This window comes from Pongo pygmaeus, chromosome 7 (genome assembly GCF_028885625.2).
Source record: "Pongo pygmaeus isolate AG05252 chromosome 7, NHGRI_mPonPyg2-v2.0_pri, whole genome shotgun sequence".
NCBI lineage: Eukaryota > Metazoa > Chordata > Mammalia > Primates > Hominidae > Pongo > Pongo pygmaeus.
The window spans coordinates 156,258,190-156,278,683 of record NC_072380.2 but is presented as its reverse complement, the minus strand read 5'-3'; the positions used below and the strand labels follow the sequence as shown (position 1 = coordinate 156,278,683).

At 60.3% G+C, this 20,494-nt stretch overlaps 1 protein-coding gene and 1 long non-coding RNA gene across 2 annotated transcripts; one reads left to right on the top strand and one right to left on the bottom strand.

Annotated features, from left to right (window-relative positions):
• Window positions 1-6,835: 6,835 nt before the first annotated feature.
• LOC134740053 (uncharacterized) lies at window positions 6,836-8,373 on the top strand. The gene is made up of 2 exons (XR_010127313.1): window positions 6,836-7,652; window positions 8,019-8,373. It is a non-coding gene; the product is annotated as an uncharacterized LOC134740053 (long non-coding RNA).
• Window positions 8,374-11,565: 3,192 nt separating this feature from the next.
• GLI4 (GLI family zinc finger 4) lies at window positions 11,566-20,403 on the bottom strand. The gene is made up of 3 exons (XM_054498575.2): window positions 18,964-20,403; window positions 13,692-13,790; window positions 11,566-12,598 (listed from the first exon to the last, which is right to left on the bottom strand). Exons 1-3 carry the CDS (start codon window positions 19,085-19,087, stop codon window positions 11,691-11,693), a joined length of 1,131 nt encoding a protein of 376 aa, XP_054354550.1. The 5' UTR covers window positions 19,088-20,403; the 3' UTR covers window positions 11,566-11,690.
• Between the last annotated feature and the right edge of the window lie 91 nt (window positions 20,404-20,494).

Genomic DNA, 20,494 nt, shown 5'->3' with positions numbered 1-20,494 from the left:
TCGGCTTCGCCCTCGCCTCGGCCCCGCTTCGTCGCTGGCAGCCGCCAGGCGCAGTCGGGGTCCTGGGACCCAGGCGAGGCCTCCAGCAGGTGCCTTGGCGAAGATCCTGGACTGCATCACAGCCCAGGGTAGCCGTCCCGCGGCCCGGCTTTGGAGCTTCCCACGGACACCTGGGGCTCTGCCTCCTCCGAAATAACCCCTCACCGCTTCCCTCCTGCTCTCCCACAGTGGGAGGCCACACGCTAGGGCCCCTGAGAAACAGAATCGAAAACACAAGGCAGGACTCGGGCAGGGACATGGGGGTGGGGGAGTGAACCCAAGCAACTCAGGACGCACGCGAATAGCTCAGATCCCGCGAAGAGCCCGCGCCCTGGAATTCTGTTTGGTAAGGGGGTCCTCACAGTGTGGGGTGAGACAGAGAACCGCTGGGCAGTTGCACGTGGTAAATGTCTATGATAAAGGGCAAGTTCACAGTCTAGAAAATTCTGGATTTCTTGATCCAAAAGTAGCCGAGTCCAGGCCGGAGAGGTGGCTCACACCTGTAATCCCAGCGCTCCGGGAGGCCAAGGCAGGAGGATCACTCGAGGTCAGGAGTTCGAGACCAGCCTGGCCAACATAGTGAAACCCCGTCTCCACCAAAAAAAAAAAAAAAAAAAATTACAAAAAATTAGCCAGGCATGGTGGTGCTTGCCTTAGTCCCAGCTACTTGGGAGGCTGGAGCAAGAGAATTGCTTGAATCCAGGAGGCGGAGGTTGCAGTAAGATTTCACCACTGCACTCCACAGCGAGACTCCGTCTCAAAAAAAAAAAAAAGTAGGTGAGTCTTAGAATCTTAGAATAACACCCCTTCAAGTACTGTTTCCATGAGCCTGTCCACTGAGTCTCTTACCTGCTACCCTGAAAAAAAAGTACGAGGAAGAAATTACCAAAGGCACCCCTGAAAAACAAAGACAGCTTGGCCAGGCACAGTGGCTCACACCTGTAATCCCAGCACGTTGGGAGGCGGAGGCGGGTGGATCACCTGAAGTCAGGGGTTTGAGACCAGCCTGGCCAACATGGTGAAATCCCATCTCTACTAAAAATAAAAAAATTAGCGGGGAGTGGTGGTGTGCGCCTGTAATCCCAGGTACTCGGGAGGCTGAGGCAGGAGAATCGCTTGAGCCCGGGAGGTGGAGATTGCAGTGAGCTAAGATCATGCCATTGCACTCCAGCTTGGGTGACAGAGTGAGACCCTGTCTCAAAACAAACCAAACCAAACAAAAACAAACAAAAAAGAGCTCAGAGAAAGAGAACCATTGTTCAAAGAAGAGGCTGTGGGTCAACTGAAGCAAGTGGACACGGAGCCAGGACACAGGTGACATGGAAAGGAAGGACTCCCGGTCTCCTGGCAGAAGGAGCAGAGGAGGCAGAGACCTCTGAGTTACCCCTGGAAGCCGAGGGCCTGACCCCCACCGCCGCAGGATAGAAATCCTGCCATGGCCCGAATGGTCAGGGAACGACCTCAAGCTCCACAGGAGATCGGAGCCCGGGACAGCTTAATGGCAGCCCCAGGAGACCGTGGCAGAGACCTCAGCCAAGCTGTGCCCGGCTCCTGCGTGGCAGGATGTGCGAAGTAACGGACTGGTTTTTGGTGAGCAGGTTCCAGGTGAGACACACCAGTGGCCCTAAGAGGAGAAAATGCAAGGGTGGTAGGAAGTGGCGGGCGCACCAAGACCTAGCGGCCGGCCTGACCAGCACTGACTGGCACCTCAGTGCTGTGCAGTCAAGGAGAACTGGCCCAGGACATTCAGTCCTGCTGCACTGGGCACCAGGGGCATCCCCAAAGATGGACAGAGCACCACGGGGGCTGCCCTGGGAGCTCATGAAAGAGAAGGGAGAAACACAGAGGCACAGCGGGCACCGCCTGCCAGGTGCCAGAAAGCAGCGTGTGGAGGCCTCATTAGAAGCAGAGACCAGGGAGCAGTGACTCGAACAGCACTGACAGTGGGTCCTGAAGTGTGAGCAGGAGTTTGGGAAGGGCGCTGAGATGGGGAGGCCGCTTGGCTCTCAGGGAGCCCAGCCTTGTCACACGGATGCTGGGCTTCCTACTCTGGGGCCCTTGTAGCCACTAGGGTGTTCTAACTCAGAAAAGACACCACAGGTTTGGGACTGGAAAAGGGCATGAGAAGCACACAACCCCAGCAATAAAAATGGGGTCAAAGCAAACACTCAGAATGGGAAACCACATGCCGGCGCGGACGGGGCCAACAGACACACGGAACCACCTGGAGTGACCTCTAGCACATCGTGTGGAGCAAAAAGGGTGCCAGGAAGGTGGGTGGGCGAATCAATTCCTGAGATGCTCGATGGCAGACAGGGCCCTCCAGAAGCTAGAATACCCATCAGCTTGGGGAGGGGAAAGGAAGGGGAGGAGAAGCTCTGGAAAGTTCCATGCTGTGACCTGGGTGGATTAGCAAGAGTGTAAACATGTAAACAGTCAAGCCGAGTGCTTAAGATTTGGGCATTTTCGCTATGTAAATTATACCCTAATTCAAAAAAATCAAGAACACCATATCCCAGGAAAGCTTAATATAAAATATTGACACTAGCATGGATCTTGCTGAAGCTATTCAAGGTTATGGATGAGGAAAGAATGACCAAGGCATCCAGGCAGAAAAGGCACGTTTCAGAAAAAGGGCAGAGGCCAAGGGCTTCCCAGTGGTGCAGGCTCAGCACAGTCCTGCAAGGAAAAACCCAAAACCCAACCACATGCCCCAAGCTCTTGCTATTCGCCATGCCCTCTGTCGAGTGTAATGGCTACAGATGGCATTCTAGAGCTTTCAGGAGCTGAACATGCAGCTCCTCTTGCCTGCCCCCGTGGAGCCCTCTCCCCAGATGGGAGCTGGGCTCAGGGTCCTGCATAGGACCATAGGCATATGGACCGAGGTCCTGGGAAGCCGCCTGCTCCCACTTGCATCCTCCCTGCTACTCTCGTCACCCAGACGCTGTTCACCCAGGCTCTGCAGCAGGCGCTGGGCTGGACGCTCTACCGTGTAAACGAGGGGATTTCCCATCCCACGGGCTGCTTGAGGAACAGCAGCCTCACAGAATGGCCACACACAGAGTGCAGGGCGGCAGGACGGGAAGGCCCTGCCTGGAGTCAGGCACACGAGTGCCGCAGTGGTGGCATGATTTTGCCCACCTGAGACTCAAGGACTGGGAGTTCCCGGCTCATGTATACGCATGTCTGGACACCTGTCCCTCCTCCTCCACCCACGCTGCGGGGAACTGCATGGCTTCTCCGGGTGGGGACCACAGCTTTCCGCCTCAACGTACCTGGGGCCCGGCATGCTGCGTTGAATTTTGGAGTGGATGAAGAGTGAGGGTGTGGCAGGGCGGCTGGAGCTGTCCAATTGCTGAAACTGCTGCAGGTGCCACAGCGGCCGGCTCCCGGAAAGCGTCCTCCTGCCTCTGAGACCGTAGCGCAGGACGGTGCGAGTGCACCTCCGCAAGGCCTGACGCCGCTGATCCACTTCCTCTCCCCACGATGGGGACACACTTGGCGACAGTTCCAACTGGGGTAAAAGACCCACCAAAAGGTCGCTGGCATGGGCACTCCAGGGACACCAAAGTGGAGTCTAGGAGACCCTGCAAACACCTCGGCTTGCTCCCCGCAATGCTCGTCCACTTCTGGTTACAGCAATCTTTGAGGGCAGGGAGGGTGGCCAGCAGGAGGCACTGTGGAGCAAGCACGTGGGCCTCGGAATCCAAGCCTGGGTTCAAATCCGGGCTGTGGGACGTCCTCACCAAGTCCCGATTTCCTCCTGTAAATGAGGGATGCTGGCGCCCCTCTCGCTGTGGGAGAATAGGGCTTCCAGCACTGCTCCCAGCGGATCTCAGACCTCAGGACGTGAAGGTTATTTTAGGGACAAGTTAACCATGAAGTCTATTTAGTGTAACAGCAAGAGCTGCTAAAAACGTGCACAGACGTTCCTTGTACAGCCTGAGTATCCCTTATCCAAAATGCCTGGGACCAGAAGTGTTTTGGCGGCCGGGCACGGTGGCTCACGCCTGTAATCCCAGCACTTTGGGAGGCCAAGGCGGGCGGATCACGAGGTCAGGGGATCGAGACCATCCTGGCTAACATGGTGAAGCCCCATGTCTACTAAAAAAAAAAAAAAATTAGCTGGGCGTGGTGGCGGGCGCCTGTAGTCCCAGCTACTCTGGAGGCTGAGGCAGGAGAATGGCGTGAACCCGGGAGGCGGAGCTTGCAGTGAGTCAAGATCGCGCCACTGCACTCCAGCCTGGGCGACAGAGCAAGACTCCGTCTCAAAAAAAAAAAAAAAAAACAAACAAAAAAACCAACTTTGGCTTTTTTTTGGGAATATTTGTACCATAGTTAGCAGGTGAGCCTCCCAAATTCCCACATCCGAATTCTGAAGTGTTCCAGTGAGTATTTCCTTTGTGCGGCATGTCGGCTGCTGAAAAGTTTTGAATTGGGGGTGTTTGGATTTGGGATACTCAGCCCGTAGTGATGAGGAGAAAATTTCTGTCTCTTCTATTTTTCCTACACTTCCCAAATTTCTTTAAAGAGTATGAATAAATGCTATTGGGTAAAAAGAAATCTGTTTAAAACCTGGGATCTTTAAAGACTTGACCAGGGGATCCCGCGCTTGGGGCACTACCTAGGCCCAGTGAGCTGAGCCCAGCCCGAGTCGGAAGCGCAGCCCCGCCCCCGCAAGCCCCGCCCCGTGCCGAGGGCATTTCCGGGCGCTCTAGGCAGCTCGGAGGACCCGTTCGGAGGACCCCGGGCGAACCCAAGGGTGGCGGGCCGGGGGCGGGGGCGTGCCTGGCGTTGCTCGCGCGGCTGGGGGCCGTGGTGGTGGGGCCTCTCTGGGAGGGGTCGGGAGGCTGTGAACCAGCACGGGGCTACGTTGTGGAGAGAGATGGGGCGTCACGGAGACAGGGGGCGCCAGGCAGGGCACGGCTGCCAGAGGCCCAGAGGCCGAGCTGGGCCCTGCAGGTCTGAGGTGCAGGACCCGATTCTGGCCCAAGCAGGGGCGTCCCACGGCTCGAGCTGCCCGTCCAGGTGGTGTCTGAGGAGGGCCTGGGCAGCGGCCTGTGCAGAGGGCCAGCCAGCAGCTCCTGCTTTGAGGGCTTGGAGAACAGATTCCCGAACCTGGCCCATGATCAATGTATTTGGGTATCTGAACTAAATCCAGATTCCCTGGCTTCCCCTGAGGCCTGCTGAATCCCTTGGGGTGGGGCCTGGGAATCCACGTTTTCCAGCGGGCTTCTCAGGTAGTTGGGTGGTCCCTGAGTGGGTTCCCATGACCCCATGAAGCAAGACCTAGAAAACGCAAGGAAAGTGGCCTGGTGAGTGGCCAATGGTCCACAGGAACTGGATGTGATCAGAGCGAGACCTGCATCAACTGGGCAGGGGAGGCGCGGAGCCATTCTGAGGAAGAGACCCAGCCGGAACCCACGGAGGAGCGGGCTGTGAACACTGGGCAGAAACGTGCGGCGACTCCGAAGACACTGCCAGGAAACCCTCCCCGGGCCTCCTGTGGGACCTGTAGCAGCAGCAGGGGTCGGTTCTCACCCTCTGGTCCCAGCCAGGTTGTCTTGGAGTCAGCCAATGGGCAAGGCCCCTACCTCTCTTAGGATCTGAGGATGGGAGGGGCTGCGTTTTTCCAGAGGATCTGCATGTGTGCAGGCTGAGTGTCGAGACTTGATTGGTGTCAACTGGCACTGCCTGCCCGTGATGCACAGAAGCTGCTGTAAGAAACAGGGTCCATGTCTCCAGGGAGCAGGCCCCCGTTCTGAGGCCACAACCCCGAGGGCAGTCTCCGCCTGCAGAGTCCTCCCTCTCGCACCGGCTCACCTCGTGGTGAATCCCTTGGGTACGGTTTGGTGTGAGAAAAGAGACGGGTGTTTCGCTCCCTGTTGCATCCCTGGTGACGGCCCTGGCATTTCGGGGCATGAGATCTTTGCTTAAAGGTTTTGCTGTGGTCACTGCACAGGGGGTGGGGGTGGGGTCCCTTGGTGCAATTTATCAGATTCTGCTGCGTGGATGACATCCGCAGCGTTCCTCTCCAGTGGGGATTATCTGAGACCTTTCCACATGCCCGCACCCACAGTCCGCTCTCTCACGGCAGCATGAACTCAGGAGGCAGGCGTTCCCACAGTCATTACATTTTCAGGGCCACTCTATATCCACTCTGATGCCTGAGGACCAGCGCTTCCACGAAGGTGTGGCCACGTCCAGTGCTGCTCATTGGCTTCTCTCCTGCGGGAATGTTCTGATCCCGAACGGAGCCTGAGCATGCGCGAAGCCCTTCCCACGTTCACAAGGTGCTTCTCCCGCGTTCCATTACATCTCACCTATGCACACTACATGCATATGGTTTCCACCGGCTGTGCGTGTCCCCAGAAGTCACATTCACGGCGTTTCTCCCTGGGAGGAATTCTCCCGTGCATGGCTGCTCTGAGCTCTGAGACCGTTTGCACCTGTGGCCACGCGGGGGCTCCTCGAGGCTTACAAACCAGGCTGGACTCCTGAAGCTGTAGCTGCACTTGGCACACGGCGAGGTTTTTCTACAAAATCTCATCTCAGCCATCTGAGTCCTTCACCATTTATCTTATGAATCCGCTCGAACGTACAAGGAAGGCCTCTCTGCCCTCCTGCTCCAGGGAGGAGGTTTTGACCTCCACCTCTGAGGCTGGCCCGGTCTCCGCAAACCTTTTTCTGCTTGGCCAGCTGGTGCCATACTAAGCTTTCCCACTAGGGGCGCCAGAGAAAGCGCGCGAGGCTGCGGAGGAGAGAGGGGCACACTCTTTCCGGGTTGCTTCCGGTTTTTTCCTCAGGCTTCCGGTCTGTTTGGTGCGCTGGTCGCGTGTCTTCCGAACTCTGCTGCTTCGCCCCGGCAAGAGCACTTCCTTCGGCGGCTGTTAAAACCGGCGCGCGGGTTCCCAACTTCGCAGAAGCAGTTCATCGGCCCTCCGCTGGAGACCTCAGACCGCAGCCATCGACGCCCCGCCTCGGGGGTCTGTCCCCACCCTCGGGGCCAGGTCACGGACCAGAGACCTGCGAAGCCCTCTCCTTAGGGGTTTAGTTCCCAGGCTTTCTGACCCCAGTAATTCCAAACGCTTCCCTTTGTTTCCACAGCCCTAGCGTAGCAGCTGCTCCTTGCAGTTTTTGCTTCTGAGATACTTAGAGTTCTCTTTTCAGCTCCTTCGGTAGTCACTTCGTACATAGTGATTCATGATGCGAAGTCCCTCTGTTGAAATAACTGACGAGGCCTCTGTCTTCTGACTGTACTCTGACTTCCATGCTCTTTCCACCCTCACTCGAGTACATGCCCAGTCCCCAATCTGTGGTGCTCCAGGCGTTGCCTCTGTGGCGCTGTGTCCCCTCCTTTGAACTCTGATCCTTCTGCTCAGGCCCTTTCTCCCAGTCTGAAGTAAGGAGTGAAAAAATGTGAATTATTCTACTCATCTGGAAAAGAGAACCCTGAGGCAGGAACAAGTCGTTAATTGCATGCGCGTTTGTCCACAGCTCACCAGGAGTCAGGCCCTGTGCTAGGTGCTGGGATGAAGCAGTGACTGACACAGGCCTGGACCTGTCATTGTGAAGACTGCGTCTGTGACACAGATACTGTGCCATGTGGCAAAGTAAGCGCGTGGGACAGCAGAGCCTTGTTTGCCGTTAAAGTAATATCACAAGTCTGTTAAGGTTGGAGAATCAAGCGAACATGCTGAAAAGTTATGGGGAACGTAGTCTCATAGCTGGGGGAGCTGGGGGCCTTGTCAATTGGTTTCCCCAGTCTGGAGAGCAGTCCGAGAGTAAGTAGTGGCACTGTGTGTGCTGAGTGCGTCTGTGGGGGTGTTTTTGGATAAAATTAACATTTGAATTTGTGAACTGGATGAAGCAGAGTGCCCTTCATAATGTGGGTGGGCCTCATTCAATGAGTTCAAGGCCCGCATAGGAACCACCTCCTGCCTGATTGAATCGGGACTGACGTCTTTTCTTGCCTTCAGACTTAAATGGAGACATCAGCTCTTTGTGGGTCTCAAGTCTACTGGCTTTCAATCAGCTCTTCTGCTTGACAGCTGCAGGTCTTGGGACTGCCCAGCCCCCATAACCCTGTGAGTACATTCCTGATAATAACCCTCTTTCTCTTGCCCTGCCCCACCCCACACCATTTGTTCTGTTTCTCTGGAGAACCCTAATACATCATTTACTAATCAGGAAACAGATTCAGAGACATTAATAACTCATCCAACCTCACAGTTAACTGTAGAGTTGGGCTTGAAATTCCAAGGTCGACTTTCTTACCCAATACACCATGCTACATATATGTATGTAAAAATAAAAACCCCTGTGAACTGAAAAGGGTCCAAACTTAAGCTCATTTTGGTCCTTAATTGCTAATCCATAGGCATGTTTTGGTCCTTATTTGCTAATCCATAGGCGTGCACACCTGCCCCCAAGGCATGATTAGGTCAGCACTTGGCCCTCCCCTTGTCTGGGGCTGCCAGAAGCTGCTTCAGAAGACCTCTCCCTGCAGCTCCAGTGCTTTAGGGTTCAGCGCCCCTCCAGGGCCTTTATTTCCTTCTGGGCTCAAAAGCAGATACTGTGCCAGATACAGATGACCACTTTCTGGGCTCCAAAACTCACATGCACCCCTTTTCCTGGTCCCTCACATTTGCTGTGACCAACCCAAGCCTCAGGTGGTCGTCTGCTAAGACTATCCACTCACACTGTCGACAGAGCCCTTCCAGGAGCTCTGTTTATGGGGAATTGCTGTGTACTTGGCACTGTGCAAAGAACCCCCCCCATGTCGTCCTTCCAGACGCCATGTGCGGTGCCGAGCGGGCTGCGCTACCACCATTGTCAGAGACAGAAACAGGCTCCGTGAGGAAGGATAAGTGTGGGTTATGGAATCAGGGCTGGCAGATCCCAAACTTTGGCTCCCAGATACCATGGGGTCTTTAGGAAGATCCCTGGTCACTTCAGGGAGGAGGGAGAGGGCGAAGGCTGAGAATCGGGGTCCTGGGTCGGAGGAGGGAGAGGGGTGGTGGTGTGGGCTTGGAGGTGGTGTGGGTTGGAGATTGGCCGTTGAGCTGGAGATGCTCCAGGTGGTCTGTGTCCAGGTTCCTCTGGGGGCGGGGGGGGGCAGAGCCGGCAGGGGTGGGTCGGGGCTCCAAGCCAGCCCCGGGGGCGGCCGCCCCGACAAGCGGCCCTCGTGTGACGCAAATCGAAGGAGGATGGGGAGAGGCGTGACCAAGAGGCCAAGCACAGCTCAGGGTCGCAGGCGTCCCAGGAGGGCTCAGGAATATCATGTCCTGTTCAACTGCACGCTGATAAACCCGGCAGCCACCACAAGGTAGAAAAATGCCCTTAAAAGTCCACGCCTGGGTCCTGCCGGGCCGCTCTGGGGTTCCCGCGAAATGTTGAGTGGATCAGATGGCACGTTCGAGAATCAGCCCCGTGCCCGCGGGCTTGGAGAAGGCACTGAGGACACTGGGAAAGACGCAAATGCCATTTCAGCCCATCTCGCGGGCCCTGCCCAACGAGGGAGGACACAGAGACCTTGCAGAGGGTTTACGACCCGGCGCGGGGGAGCAGCCCTGCTGACCCGGGATCCGCCGCACCGCACTTCCTCCTCCGGGAAACCTCCCGTGAGCTGCCGCTGCTCGAGTCCCGTGCGGGCGGCGGAGACTGCGCCTGGCCCCGCCCCTCCCCGCTCCTCCAGGAGCTGCGGCCACTTCCGGGACTATCTAGGAAGGCGTGGAGGACCGCCGGGCTCGCCTCTCCAGTCGCAGCGGGCGAGAGTCCATCCCGGGAGCCGGGGGCGCCCTCTCCAGGTCTCATCTCCCCTCCCGTTGTGACTCATCCAGAACCCCGGGCCTGGCCCCCAGGCGTGCCTGTGGCGGGCCTGTGAGGTCACTGTCCTGGTGAAGATGAAGGCTACCGTCCCCGCTTTTTGGCGGTGTCTGCGGGGGCCTGCGCAGCGCGCATCTGATGTCATCAGCCCCCAGCAAGCCCGTTTTCCAGAGAAGAACCCGGAGGCTCCGAGGTGACTCGTGGCTTGCTCAAGGTCACACGATCAGTGACGGCACCAGATGAATCCCCGAGTAGAGCCAGCACCTCGGCCTGGCTGCCCACGCGTGTTACTGAACAAGGAGAATGCAGGCGTCCTCACCCTTACCTTTCAGGCAGACAGTCAGAATCCCAGGCCCACCGCACACCAGCAAGGACGCCTCAAGTAGGCGCCTGCCTCCCAGCTGACTTCGGACAGACACACTGACCTCCAGCCAGCACCCCTAAACTCGTTCTCACCCGGCGGAGTGGGGCGTCCAGAGCGCTAGTGGCCATAGGGCCCCCAGAGGATGGCCTGGAGAGGGTGGCGGGGGCTGGCGGAGCCTGGGGCCGCCTTCCCCAAGGGGCTGCACAGGGCCCTGTGCCGCAGGCTCCCAGGCCGGGCAGCCGCATTGCTGGGGCTTCTGAGTTGGAAACGAGGGCCCGCTGTCTCAGCAGGGGCCTGGGTGGATGGCTGGTCAGGGAGCTCAGGGATTCATCTGGTGCCGTCACTGATCGTGTGACCTCGAGCAAGCCACAAGTCACCTCGGAGCCTCCGGGTTCTCTTCTGCAAAACGGGCTTGCTGGGGGCTGATGACATCAGATGCGCGCTGCGCAGGCCCCCGCAGACACCGCCAAAAAGCGGGGACGGTAGCCTCCGTCTTCACCAGGACAGTGACCTCACAGGCCCACCACAGGCACATCTGGGGGCCAGGCCCGGGGTTCTGGATGAGTCACAACCGGAGGGGAGGTGAGACCTGGAGAGTCTGGGCAGCCTCGCAGGAGCCAGGCTGGGGTCCGGGGTCTGCCAGCTGTCCCGGAGGGCACAGGCAGGGCAGGGAGAAAGCACTGGCAGAATCACTGGCATTCAGCACTTGGAGCCACCCCGAGCTGAGCTCTCTCAGAGCTTCGTGGCCCAGACTCCCCTGCCCAGAAGCAGTGTCCCGGCAGCTCTGAAGAGGGCCCGGCAGGCCCAGCTGTACCAGCCCACACCTGTCAAAACCTGAACACCCTGGGTCCCCACACCCCAGGGCAAGGGGCTGGTGCAGAGGAAGCCCGGGCCACTGCTGCCCAGCAGGCCCCCCGCTGAATGGAGGCAGCAGAGCTGACAGGGCACGTGGGGAAGCCTGCTCATTTACAGAAGTAGAGGCCTCCCAGATACATAAGGGAACCGAGTTGCCAGAGACCCCTCGCCGAGGTGGCAGACAGGCAGCCTGGCCAGGCCTGTGGGCACTTCTAGACTGGCCCTGTCCTCGACCCCTGCTCTGGGTGCGCCCCCCCGCCTCCCGTGTTGACGATAGGGTATCAGTTCTGGGCAAGTCAGGACACCTCCAGGCCTCAGATCCTCCCCTAGGACACTCAGGCCGCCCGCCAGGCCCCAGGAATCCCGTGGCCCCATATGGCAGGTCTTGGTGGAGCAGCCCCACCATCCCTATCCCGCAGCGGGTCCTTGGGGATGGTAAGCTGCCCCAAGGCCTCACCCAGGTAGGTGCCGGCTCCCACTTCCAACAATCAAAAAGAATTTATTCCGGACACGTGGCATGCGGTGCTGGGCAGTGCCCACCGGGGGGGTGGGTGGGGGGCGGGTGCGGGGCAGGTAGGAGGCCGAGCCCCGAGCCCCCGCCCGGCTACTCGCGATAGTGCACCCGCTGGTGCTGGATGAGCTGGGAGCTCTGGCCGAAGGCCTTGCCGCAGGCGCCGCAAGCAAAAGGCTTCTCGCCCGTGTGGGTCCGCAGGTGCCGGAAGAAGTGCGAGCGGCCGCGGAAGGCTTTCCCGCAGTCGGCGCACTCGTAGGGCTTCTCGCCAGTGTGGATGCGCTGGTGCTCGATGAGCACGGAGCTCCAGATGAAGGCCTTGCCGCACTGGCTGCAGGCGTAGGGCTTCTCACCCGTGTGCAGCCGCTGGTGGCGCACCAGGTTGGAGCTCTGGCTGAAGGCCTGGCCGCACTCGCCGCACTTGTAGGGCTTCTCGCCGTTGTGGATGCGCAGGTGCTGCGTGAAGTGTGAGCTGTGACTAAAGGCGCGGCCGCACTGGCCGCACTCGTAGGGCTTCTCGCCCGTGTGGATGCGGTGGTGCTGGATGAAGCCCGACCAGCCGCGGAAGCGCTTGCCGCACTCGTGGCAGGCGTAGGGCTTCTCGCCCGTGTGGATGCGCTGGTGCTTCAGTAGCAGCGAGTTATACTTGAAACTCTTGCCGCAGGCCTCGCACCTGTGCGGCTTGGCCCCCCGCGCGCTGCCCTGCCGGCTCCGACCGAAGTTGACTCCCAGCTCGGCGGCCCGCTCCGACGCACCCTCGGGCCCGGCCGCAGCTTGCTGCACAAGCGTCACGCGCCAGGCGCCCCGCGGCTGGGCGCAAGGGACGGCCCCAGGCGGCTGGCCCGCCGGCCGCTCCGCGCTGGATTCAGGCCCGAAGCCGGCGCCGCACCGGGCCCTGCGGGGAAGGCTCCTCAAGAGGCTGCGCAGCGTCCCGCCCGCCCCCTCGTCAGGGGCCTGAGAGCCGGGGGAGCGTGGAGCCTGCTCCGGCTCGGGCGCGGAGTCTGAAATGAGAAACGGCAGAGGCGGATAGTACCCGCGTGCCCCCACTGTGGCACGGAGGGACGGGGACGGGGAGTGAAAGCAGAGCTGGACAGGGGGGCTCAGAGGGGACAAGGAGGGGCCGGGCACCCAGTGGATGGGAGACAAGCGGAGAGGGGCTCGGAGTGCCGTGCCCGGGAAGGCTGACATAGACACAGGGGTGGGGGGCGTTGCAGGGTGACCCAGAGCTGCTGGGACCATCCGCAGTCACCACGGTGGCCGTGCCGGTGCACGGAGCCACAGTGGCAAGACCGTGGGGTCACCCTTAGCCAGGAGGAAGCACTAAGTGTTGGTGAGGACCTGGAACCTGGGGGACTCCAGAGCTCCAGAGGGCGCCTCGAAGCCCTTGCCGAGGATGTGGTGCACAACTCCTCATGGGGCTGCCCCAGGCCTCGGTGGCAAGGGCGCTGCCGCCCAGCTCCCATGCCCACCCCAGGAACTTCCCACGCAAATCTCTGGCCCAGGGTCTCTTTCCAGGGACCTGACCTCAGACACCTGCTCCTCAACCCAGGGCCACCCAGGTGTGGGCGAGGGCTCAGCACTGTTAAATCCAGCCATATCACTAACATCGCCCAGAGGGAACCCTGGGAGCTTCTCAAAGGGGAGGTGCAGGGGACCTGGACTAACACAGCTCCAGCCAGGCTGAGGGGAGGCCATCTAGGGGATGCAGGAGGAGGAGGGGACCCAGGATAACTCTGGTGGATCTGGGGGGACAATGGTGCCCTGAGCCAGAGGCCCCAGCCCAGGCAGGTGGAGGGGAGGGAGGAGTTCCTGATTCACTGTGTCCGGCTGGGGCCGGCAGGAGTCCACGTGGGGCCACTGGGGCCGGTGGCCATGGGCTGCTGTCACCGCCTCGGGAAGCATCAGTGACTGGACTGGCATTAGAGTGGGGGAGGGGCCGCGGGGCAGAGGTGAGCTGGTACCAGGGAAGAAAAGGGGCCCCAGGAAGAGGGTGGGTGCCAGCACTGGGGATGCCACAGCGGGGGGGGGGGGGTTGTGACGAGCCTGGCACACGCAGAGCTCTGGTCCCCCAGTAACCCGATTCTGCTCACTCACCGGGCCAGAAGGTGTCTCTGCCGATCTCCACTTCCTCTACGTCTTGGAGATCCAGGTCAGACGGCTGGGAGAGCACCTTAGGGCTGGAGCCAGGGGAGCCTGGGGGTCAGGGAGGTTGGGGCTCACCTCCACCCTCTGGACCACTGCCTCCGCTCCTCTCTGACTGCCACGTGCTCCCGGACTGTGGCCCTGACACAGGACACCTCCTGGCCCTCCCAATCCCAACAGCAGACCCGCTGCTTGGGCTTTTCTAGTCACGAATGCCCTTTACCTTCCTTCCCAGCTCGTTTCAAGAGCCTCCTCCTCCAGGGACCAGCATTGGGAGCTCATTCCCCTTCAGCCCAGTAAGCAGAGCCAAAACCTGGGGTGGCTTCAAAGCGGCCCTCCTGCCGCTGAAGGCGGCTTTGTCACCTTGGTGGGCTGTGGCCGGCGCTCCTCCCTGCCCCACCATCCTGCAGTGCTGCTCTGGAGCGGCCTCTCAAAGTGCTGGCCCTGCGGGCTCCCACACTGGTACCTCACAAACCCTCCCTCCCTTGGCCCCAGACCTTTCTGTCCCTCCGGGGCTCTCGGCTGTCCTTGACGAGCGCCCACAAACAACAGAGGCAGCTGCTTCCAGCAGGCCCAGCGCACTGGCCCCTGGCTTCCTCAGGTGGAGACTGAGGAATGGGCTGGGCCCATCTATGAGTCCCTCACCCCTGGGCACACCAGGCTTGGGCACCCAGGACCAAGACCCCCCTCCTATCCAAGACTTGGTGGGGGCAGGGTGGGGGGATGGCCTTAACGCTCAAGGAGCACAGACTCAAAAGGGAGGGGCGTGGGCTCTGCTGCCTGAGGCCAGTGGTCAACTCTCCTCAAGCCGGCAAGGGCACCAGGCCCCTTTGGGGGTCTCACCTGTCTCCTCAGTGCTGTGCCACCCTGGTGCCTCACCTGCCCTCTGCCCACAGCAGAGAGGGTGGCTGGGGGCTGTACTCAAGGACAGGTGTGTCTCTTAGCCCCATGAGGCCAAATCTGGGTGTCCCCAGCGATGACAATGCACAGATGGGCACAGAAAGACACAGGGCTGGGGTGGGCAAAGGCTCCTGTCCACACCCCGTTCATAACACAGTGCCTGGCTGTGAGCTTCTCATGGGGCTTTCCAGCCTCAGGCAGGCCTGCCCCGGCTGTGGTGGGGTGACCAGCTTGGCCCAACACGGAGGGCGGACCTCCCCAGTCTGGCCAGCCACTCACTCACCCGACACGCCCGCCCGCCCTCAGGTCGGCCCCTGGGAGACCTTCCAAGCCCAGGCTGAGGGGTGAGGGGGGGCCTGACACAAAGGGCTGGGAAGTTCAGCAGGTGGGGGCAGCTGTGCGACGTCCCTTCCTCGAGAGCCGAGGGTCCAGAGCTGCTTGGCTGCTCCAAAGCAGGATGTGGGGGGTCCCAAACCACTTTTGGGCCTTTCGGATACACTCCCCATTGTGGAGACAGGCCTGGGGGCACTGGCCTCTCTGGGCTATGACCCTCACCCCCAGCTTGTGGCCACCATGTCACCGTCCCCTGGCAGCCACCATGTCACTGTCCCCTGGCAGCCAGGGGAGCTGGCTTGTTCCACAGATGGCCAAATGCAGGGCAGGCTCCAGTGTGGTGCTCCTGCAGAGGTGGCGGTGAGGACATCACCTGAGACAGCCTTGCCACCTTTGCCCTGTGCTGGGACACAACTGGAGGGGATCTGGCAGCACTTTGAGAAAGAAAGCGACCCCGATTCCAGCTTTGTTCCTGGGGCCATGCCCCGGCACTGACAGGCGGGATGTTCCCCCGGCTGTCACTTTAAGAGGGCCAGTGACATTACCAAGATAGGAAGCACGCCAAAGCCACTGCCAGCTGTAGGGGTGCCCGGAGCCACCCTCAGAGTCAAGCAACGCCAGGTGGTGTGCACCGTCTCCACCCTGCTGCGGAACAAGCCAACTCAGGATGGCCCCCAGCTCCCTGGGAACCTGCCCTGTTCAGGTAGCAAAGCACTTCCTAGGACCTTCTCTAGGGGAGGATGGGGGTGGCCTAGGGTCAGGTGTGGGCCGCACACAGTATGGGTCACTGTCATTCCACTGCCTAACCCTGGCTCCTGACACCTGCTCACATTCGGGCCATTTCTGCAGAGCTCAGTCACCTGCCACCTGCTGGCTGTGCCCGGGCCGTGCCAGGTCTCCACGGGGTGCACACCCAGACCCTGCTCCCCAGCCTGCTGGCTCTGTGCAGAAGTACCCCTGCCTCAGTTTCGCTATCCCTCACCTGGCCAGCGCCCTCCTACTGCTGTGCTGCGATACAGGGACAGTGTGGCCCGAACTGGAGAAACACCAGGGCTGCCCACCTGCTGGGGCTGGTCTTCCAGGTGGGGCGAGGTGGTTGTACACATCTGGGGACAGGCGGGAGGTGGGTGCTTTCCTGGCTGGAAGGGCCTTTCTTTGTGTATAAAATGGCACAGCAAGTGCTGTGTGCCCGGGCCCGGACCAGGGTGAGTTAGGGGAGCAAGCTAGGCGCTGGGGGGTGGTCAGTGGGCACCTAGCGTCCAGATCTCAGGTGCCAAGGCCAGGCACTCCATGTGGAAGATGCTGTGCCTGTCGCAGGGTGGCCCTGCCCTGCCCATGGGGTCCTCCCTAACAGCCTGGGCACTCAGTAACCCCCACAGGGCTGCAAGCCCCCAAGGGTCCCAGGCCTCCCCTCCCTCACTTCCTCCTGCCCACAGACTGCCCCTCCACCTGCAGGACCCCTAGGTAAACCTTCCAGAACCAGCCCAGGCAGTGCTGGCTCTGGTGGGCGTGGTCTTGGGGCACAACACAATCCCCGAGAAGCTGTGTGGGGACCCTCAGTCCCCCAAGCCCAGCCCAGCTCCTGATCTGCATCTCAGTGGGGACCACAGAGGTCCTGGGAGATGAGGAACTGTGTCCTGTTCCCACTGCCTGGTCTCCCTGCTCTGCAAGGCTTGGGCTAGGCCATGGCCCAGGTCCTTTGCTGTGGGACCCCAGCTTCATGTCTGCAAGGACCACCGCAGAGAACCTTACCCGGCGGCTCCCCATGCCCCTCACGGCCCTCCCCACTGATAAACGGCTCCTCCTCGGGACCTCCTCTGCTCCCCGACACCTCACAGCCCGGTGCCCAGCAATGCACCCACCAGAGGCTCCTGAAGTGACCACGTGTGCCTGTGGTGGGCCCCAGGAACCTCGGTCTGGCCCACTGCAAACTTCTTTCTGGAAGTTGGGAGGCTGCGGCTCCAAGTCCTGTCTTGATCCCTAACTGGCAGGATGGCCCTGGGCAAGTTCCAGAAACACCGAGGTCTCCCCTGCTTAGGAATCTGTGGCCCCGGGGCATTCCCAAGGAGCAGAGGAAGCTGGAAATGCCCAGAAGCAGCCCCTGCCTTCACCCAGTGCTTGGAAGTTAGGACAAGAGCTGCCCATTGCTGCGGCCTGGCCCCGTTCTCTCTACACCAAGCCTGTCAGCATGAAGACGGGATGAAGGCCACCCCCTTATCTGGCTCTGGCTACCTGACAGCCTTCCCAGGCCCCACTGTGCCTCAGCCACAATCTCCTCCTGCCACAATCTCTTGCTGGGGGCAAGCAGCCACACCTGCTGTTCTCAGGGCCCAGCTCGTCTGTCCTCCCTGGATGTTGTTTCTAGCACAGCACAGAGAGGGCGGAAGCTGCTGGTGCAGCCCCCACTCCCTCCCACGGGGCAAAACCCCTGGGGGTTTCAGGGCACTCGGACGTGGCTCCAGTGCCCAGGAGGCTTCCAGGCTGGGGCTGGGGACTCATGCCTGGCTTTCTGGGCCTGGCTGCCCACAGCTGGTGGAGACAGGGCCGGGGGTAGCGCAACCCTGCAGGCTCAGGGGGCCTGGCCCCAGGCCCCTCCATGCTCCCCAGGCCCACCCTCCACCTGGGCATCAGCTTCTTATCCTGCAGAAACTGGCCTGCAGCCACCTCAGCGTGTGTCCTGTGCTGTGCCAAGATGATCTGCTGGGCTGTGCCCTCCTTCAGAAACTGTCCCCCTAGAGAAGTCACACCTCACCAGGCCTGGGGGGGTGCCAGGGTGTGCCCTGAGTCTGCTGACCTCCTGGCCTTGTCTATAGGCTTCTGTGTCCCCACTGGTAACGGGACAGGAGGACTCCTCTCAGCCATTGTACAGGTGACATGAGAGGGCAAGGGTGAGGAGCACAGCCTTCGGGGGCATGGGCTGGAGGCCCAGCCACAGCGTGTGCTGCGGGGGCTTGGGATCCTTCCAGGTAGCCCCTGGCCAGGCCCACCAGGACAGGCAGCCCAGGCAGCCCACGGGCGCCCCTTCCCAGCCTCCTCGTAGTCCCTGGGGAGTTGCTCGGCACACAGCAGCGGAGACGGCAGGGCTGCAGGCTGCTGCTCCTCGGGGGAGTGGATGCCAAGCCGCCTGGCTCCCTGCTCCTCTAACTCACCCTGGTCCTGGCTCCTTGGGGGAGCCCCCTGGCCTCTCTGTTCCCATCTGAGTGCCCACCTGAGGGCCCCATGCAGCACAGCTGCTCTCCACAAGCCTCAGTGGTCCCTTCAGCCACCAGGACTTTGACTCCCCAAGAGGGAGAACCCTGTGCCAGGTTGACCCCATTCCTGGGCCAGGCACGGGCTCTCCAGGCTTGATCTATGTGGGGCCTTGCCCCTGCTATCAGCAGCTCATGTGCTGGGTTGGGCCACAAGGGCCGAGGCCAGGCCTCCTGTGGAACACCCAGCAGAGACGGAGCCTCAGGATCCCTGACCTCTGGGAGGGAGTAGAGCCAGGGGCACCATGGGGCTGGGACTCCCCCACACCTCAACTCCCAGAGCCTGCCACGTGACCATGAGGCCACAACATCAGGGGTGGAGCACGGCCGGCGCTCTGTCCCTGCGAGTCCCGGGGGATCACACCCAAAACCAGCTTGGCAAGGACTCTGGCTGCTCCACTTCCTGAATGACAACACACATTCAGAGGGGCGATGCCTTGCTCCTCATCACGCTGGATCCAGATTTTGAGGCCGCTTTCCCTCCTATACCTCAACTCAGGAAAGAAACAATGTGGGGAGCCGTCCCTAGGGAGCCAGAGCTCAGGCTTGGCCCCAGCCTCAACCACTGCTGCCCCAACCCAACCTGCGCCCAGCCCCTGGCCTGAGGGTGCGGGAACCCCAGCTGCTGAAGGAGCTGCATACAGGTGTCTGGAGGCGCCTCTCAAGTCAGCCAGGGTGGCAGGTCAGGAGGAGACAGGGCGGGGGATGCAGGGTGGAGGGTGCACAGCGGGCTGGGTGAGTACCATGTTGATGCCCATGGAGGTGAAGCTGAGGCTCGTGGTGCTGGGCTCCAGGTGTCCCCGGTGATGAGAGACTGACAGGGGACGGGACAGAAGGGGACTCCTGAATGTCCCCTAGGGCTGCCATCTTCCCTGAGACCTGCTGAAGGTGTCACACCTGGGACCTGGGGAAAATGAAAACCATGGCAGATGAGGGGATTGAGAGGAATGTAGGGGTGATGGTGCAGGAGGAGGCAACATGCCAGCTCTCCAAGGGGAGATGGAGGTTTATCCACTCCAGGAGGAGCAAGGATGGAGGGTGAACCCACAGAGACACACAGGCCTGGGGTGAGGCAGTCGGGGGACCTGGCACGTTTATTCAGTAAGGAATGACGCTTTGAGTGGCTGGGTGCGGTGGCTCATGCCTGTAATCCCAGCACTTTGGGAGGCCAAGGCGGGTAGATCATGAGGTCAGGAGTTTGAGACCAGCCTGGCCAATATGGTGAAACCTCGTCTCTACTAAAAATATAAAAATTAGCTGGGTGCAGTGGCAGGCGCCTGTAATCCCAGCTACCTGGGAAGCTGAGGCAGGAGAATCACTTGAACTCGGGAGGCGGAGGTTGCAGTGAGCCATGATTGCACTACTGCACTCCAGCCTGGGCAACAGAGCAAGACTCTGCCTCAAACAACAACAACAACAACAAAGGAGTAATGCCTTGGAAGGAGTGCTTAGGAAGTAGCCACCGCCTGGGCAGCACAGCAGACACCTGTGGGGGCTAAAGCGAAGCTCCTGTCCCAGCAGAGGCTCTGGCATCTCCTTCCAACCCGTAGCATCACCCCTCCCCCAGAGAAAGGCATAGAGAGTCTTCCAGAAAAACCTCAGCTGCTGGCCCTGTGGGAGGGCTGAAAACCGAACCGTGCCTGCTGCGCATGAGTGTTTTGGAGGAAATCTTAACAAGGCTTTTCCTGAACAGCAGAGAACAGACATTTCCAGAGAGGGGAACCCTCTTCCTCAGACCCTACAGAGCCCTCAGAGACTGCTGGCTGGAATCCCCTAGTCCAGCCCTGCAGCAGCACTGGGAGACTCACTCAGGGCTCCAAGATACTTCTTAGTTTACTTTGCAAAAACGGCTTGAGTCCAATGTGAAAAGTGACTTTTCTTTCATACTGTGATAGAGTAGGAACTCCTAATCTGCGGCAGGGAGTGAAGAAAGGAACGGGAAGAGAGGACAAAAGTTAACGGATACTCAGATCTAAGGACAGCAGACAGTGCCTGCTTCGAGGAAGTGGGAAAGGCAGCTCCCACACGGCCGCCACCCCAGTGCCCGGCCTTCTGGGCCAGCCTCCATCCCCTAATGATGGGAAGGGTCGGGCCACCAGGTAGGTGGCCACTGGGTGCAGGTCCTCCACCCTGAAGTCACATCTCAAGTTACTTAGTTAACTTACTGGGCACATCTGGTAAAAGGGCCTGCTCGATCACCCCGACCCTGGCTTGGCCCCCAGGACTGAGCGGAGGCGGCCATCACAGCGTGGACGCCCCTTCACCCCTAGGGAC

Coding starts and splice junctions, on each gene's coding strand:
- GLI4 (XM_054498575.2), bottom strand. CDS start 19,087: ATGGCAGCCCTAGGGGACATTCAGGAGTCCCCTTCTGTCCCGTCCCCT. Junction 13,791..18,963: donor CCTCCATGGGCATCAACATG/GTACTCACCCAG, acceptor CCTGACCCCCAG/GCTCCCCTGGCTCCAGCCCT. Junction 12,599..13,691: donor CAGAGACACCTTCTGGCCCG/GTGAGTGAGCAG, acceptor TTCTCATTTCAG/ACTCCGCGCCCGAGCCGGAG.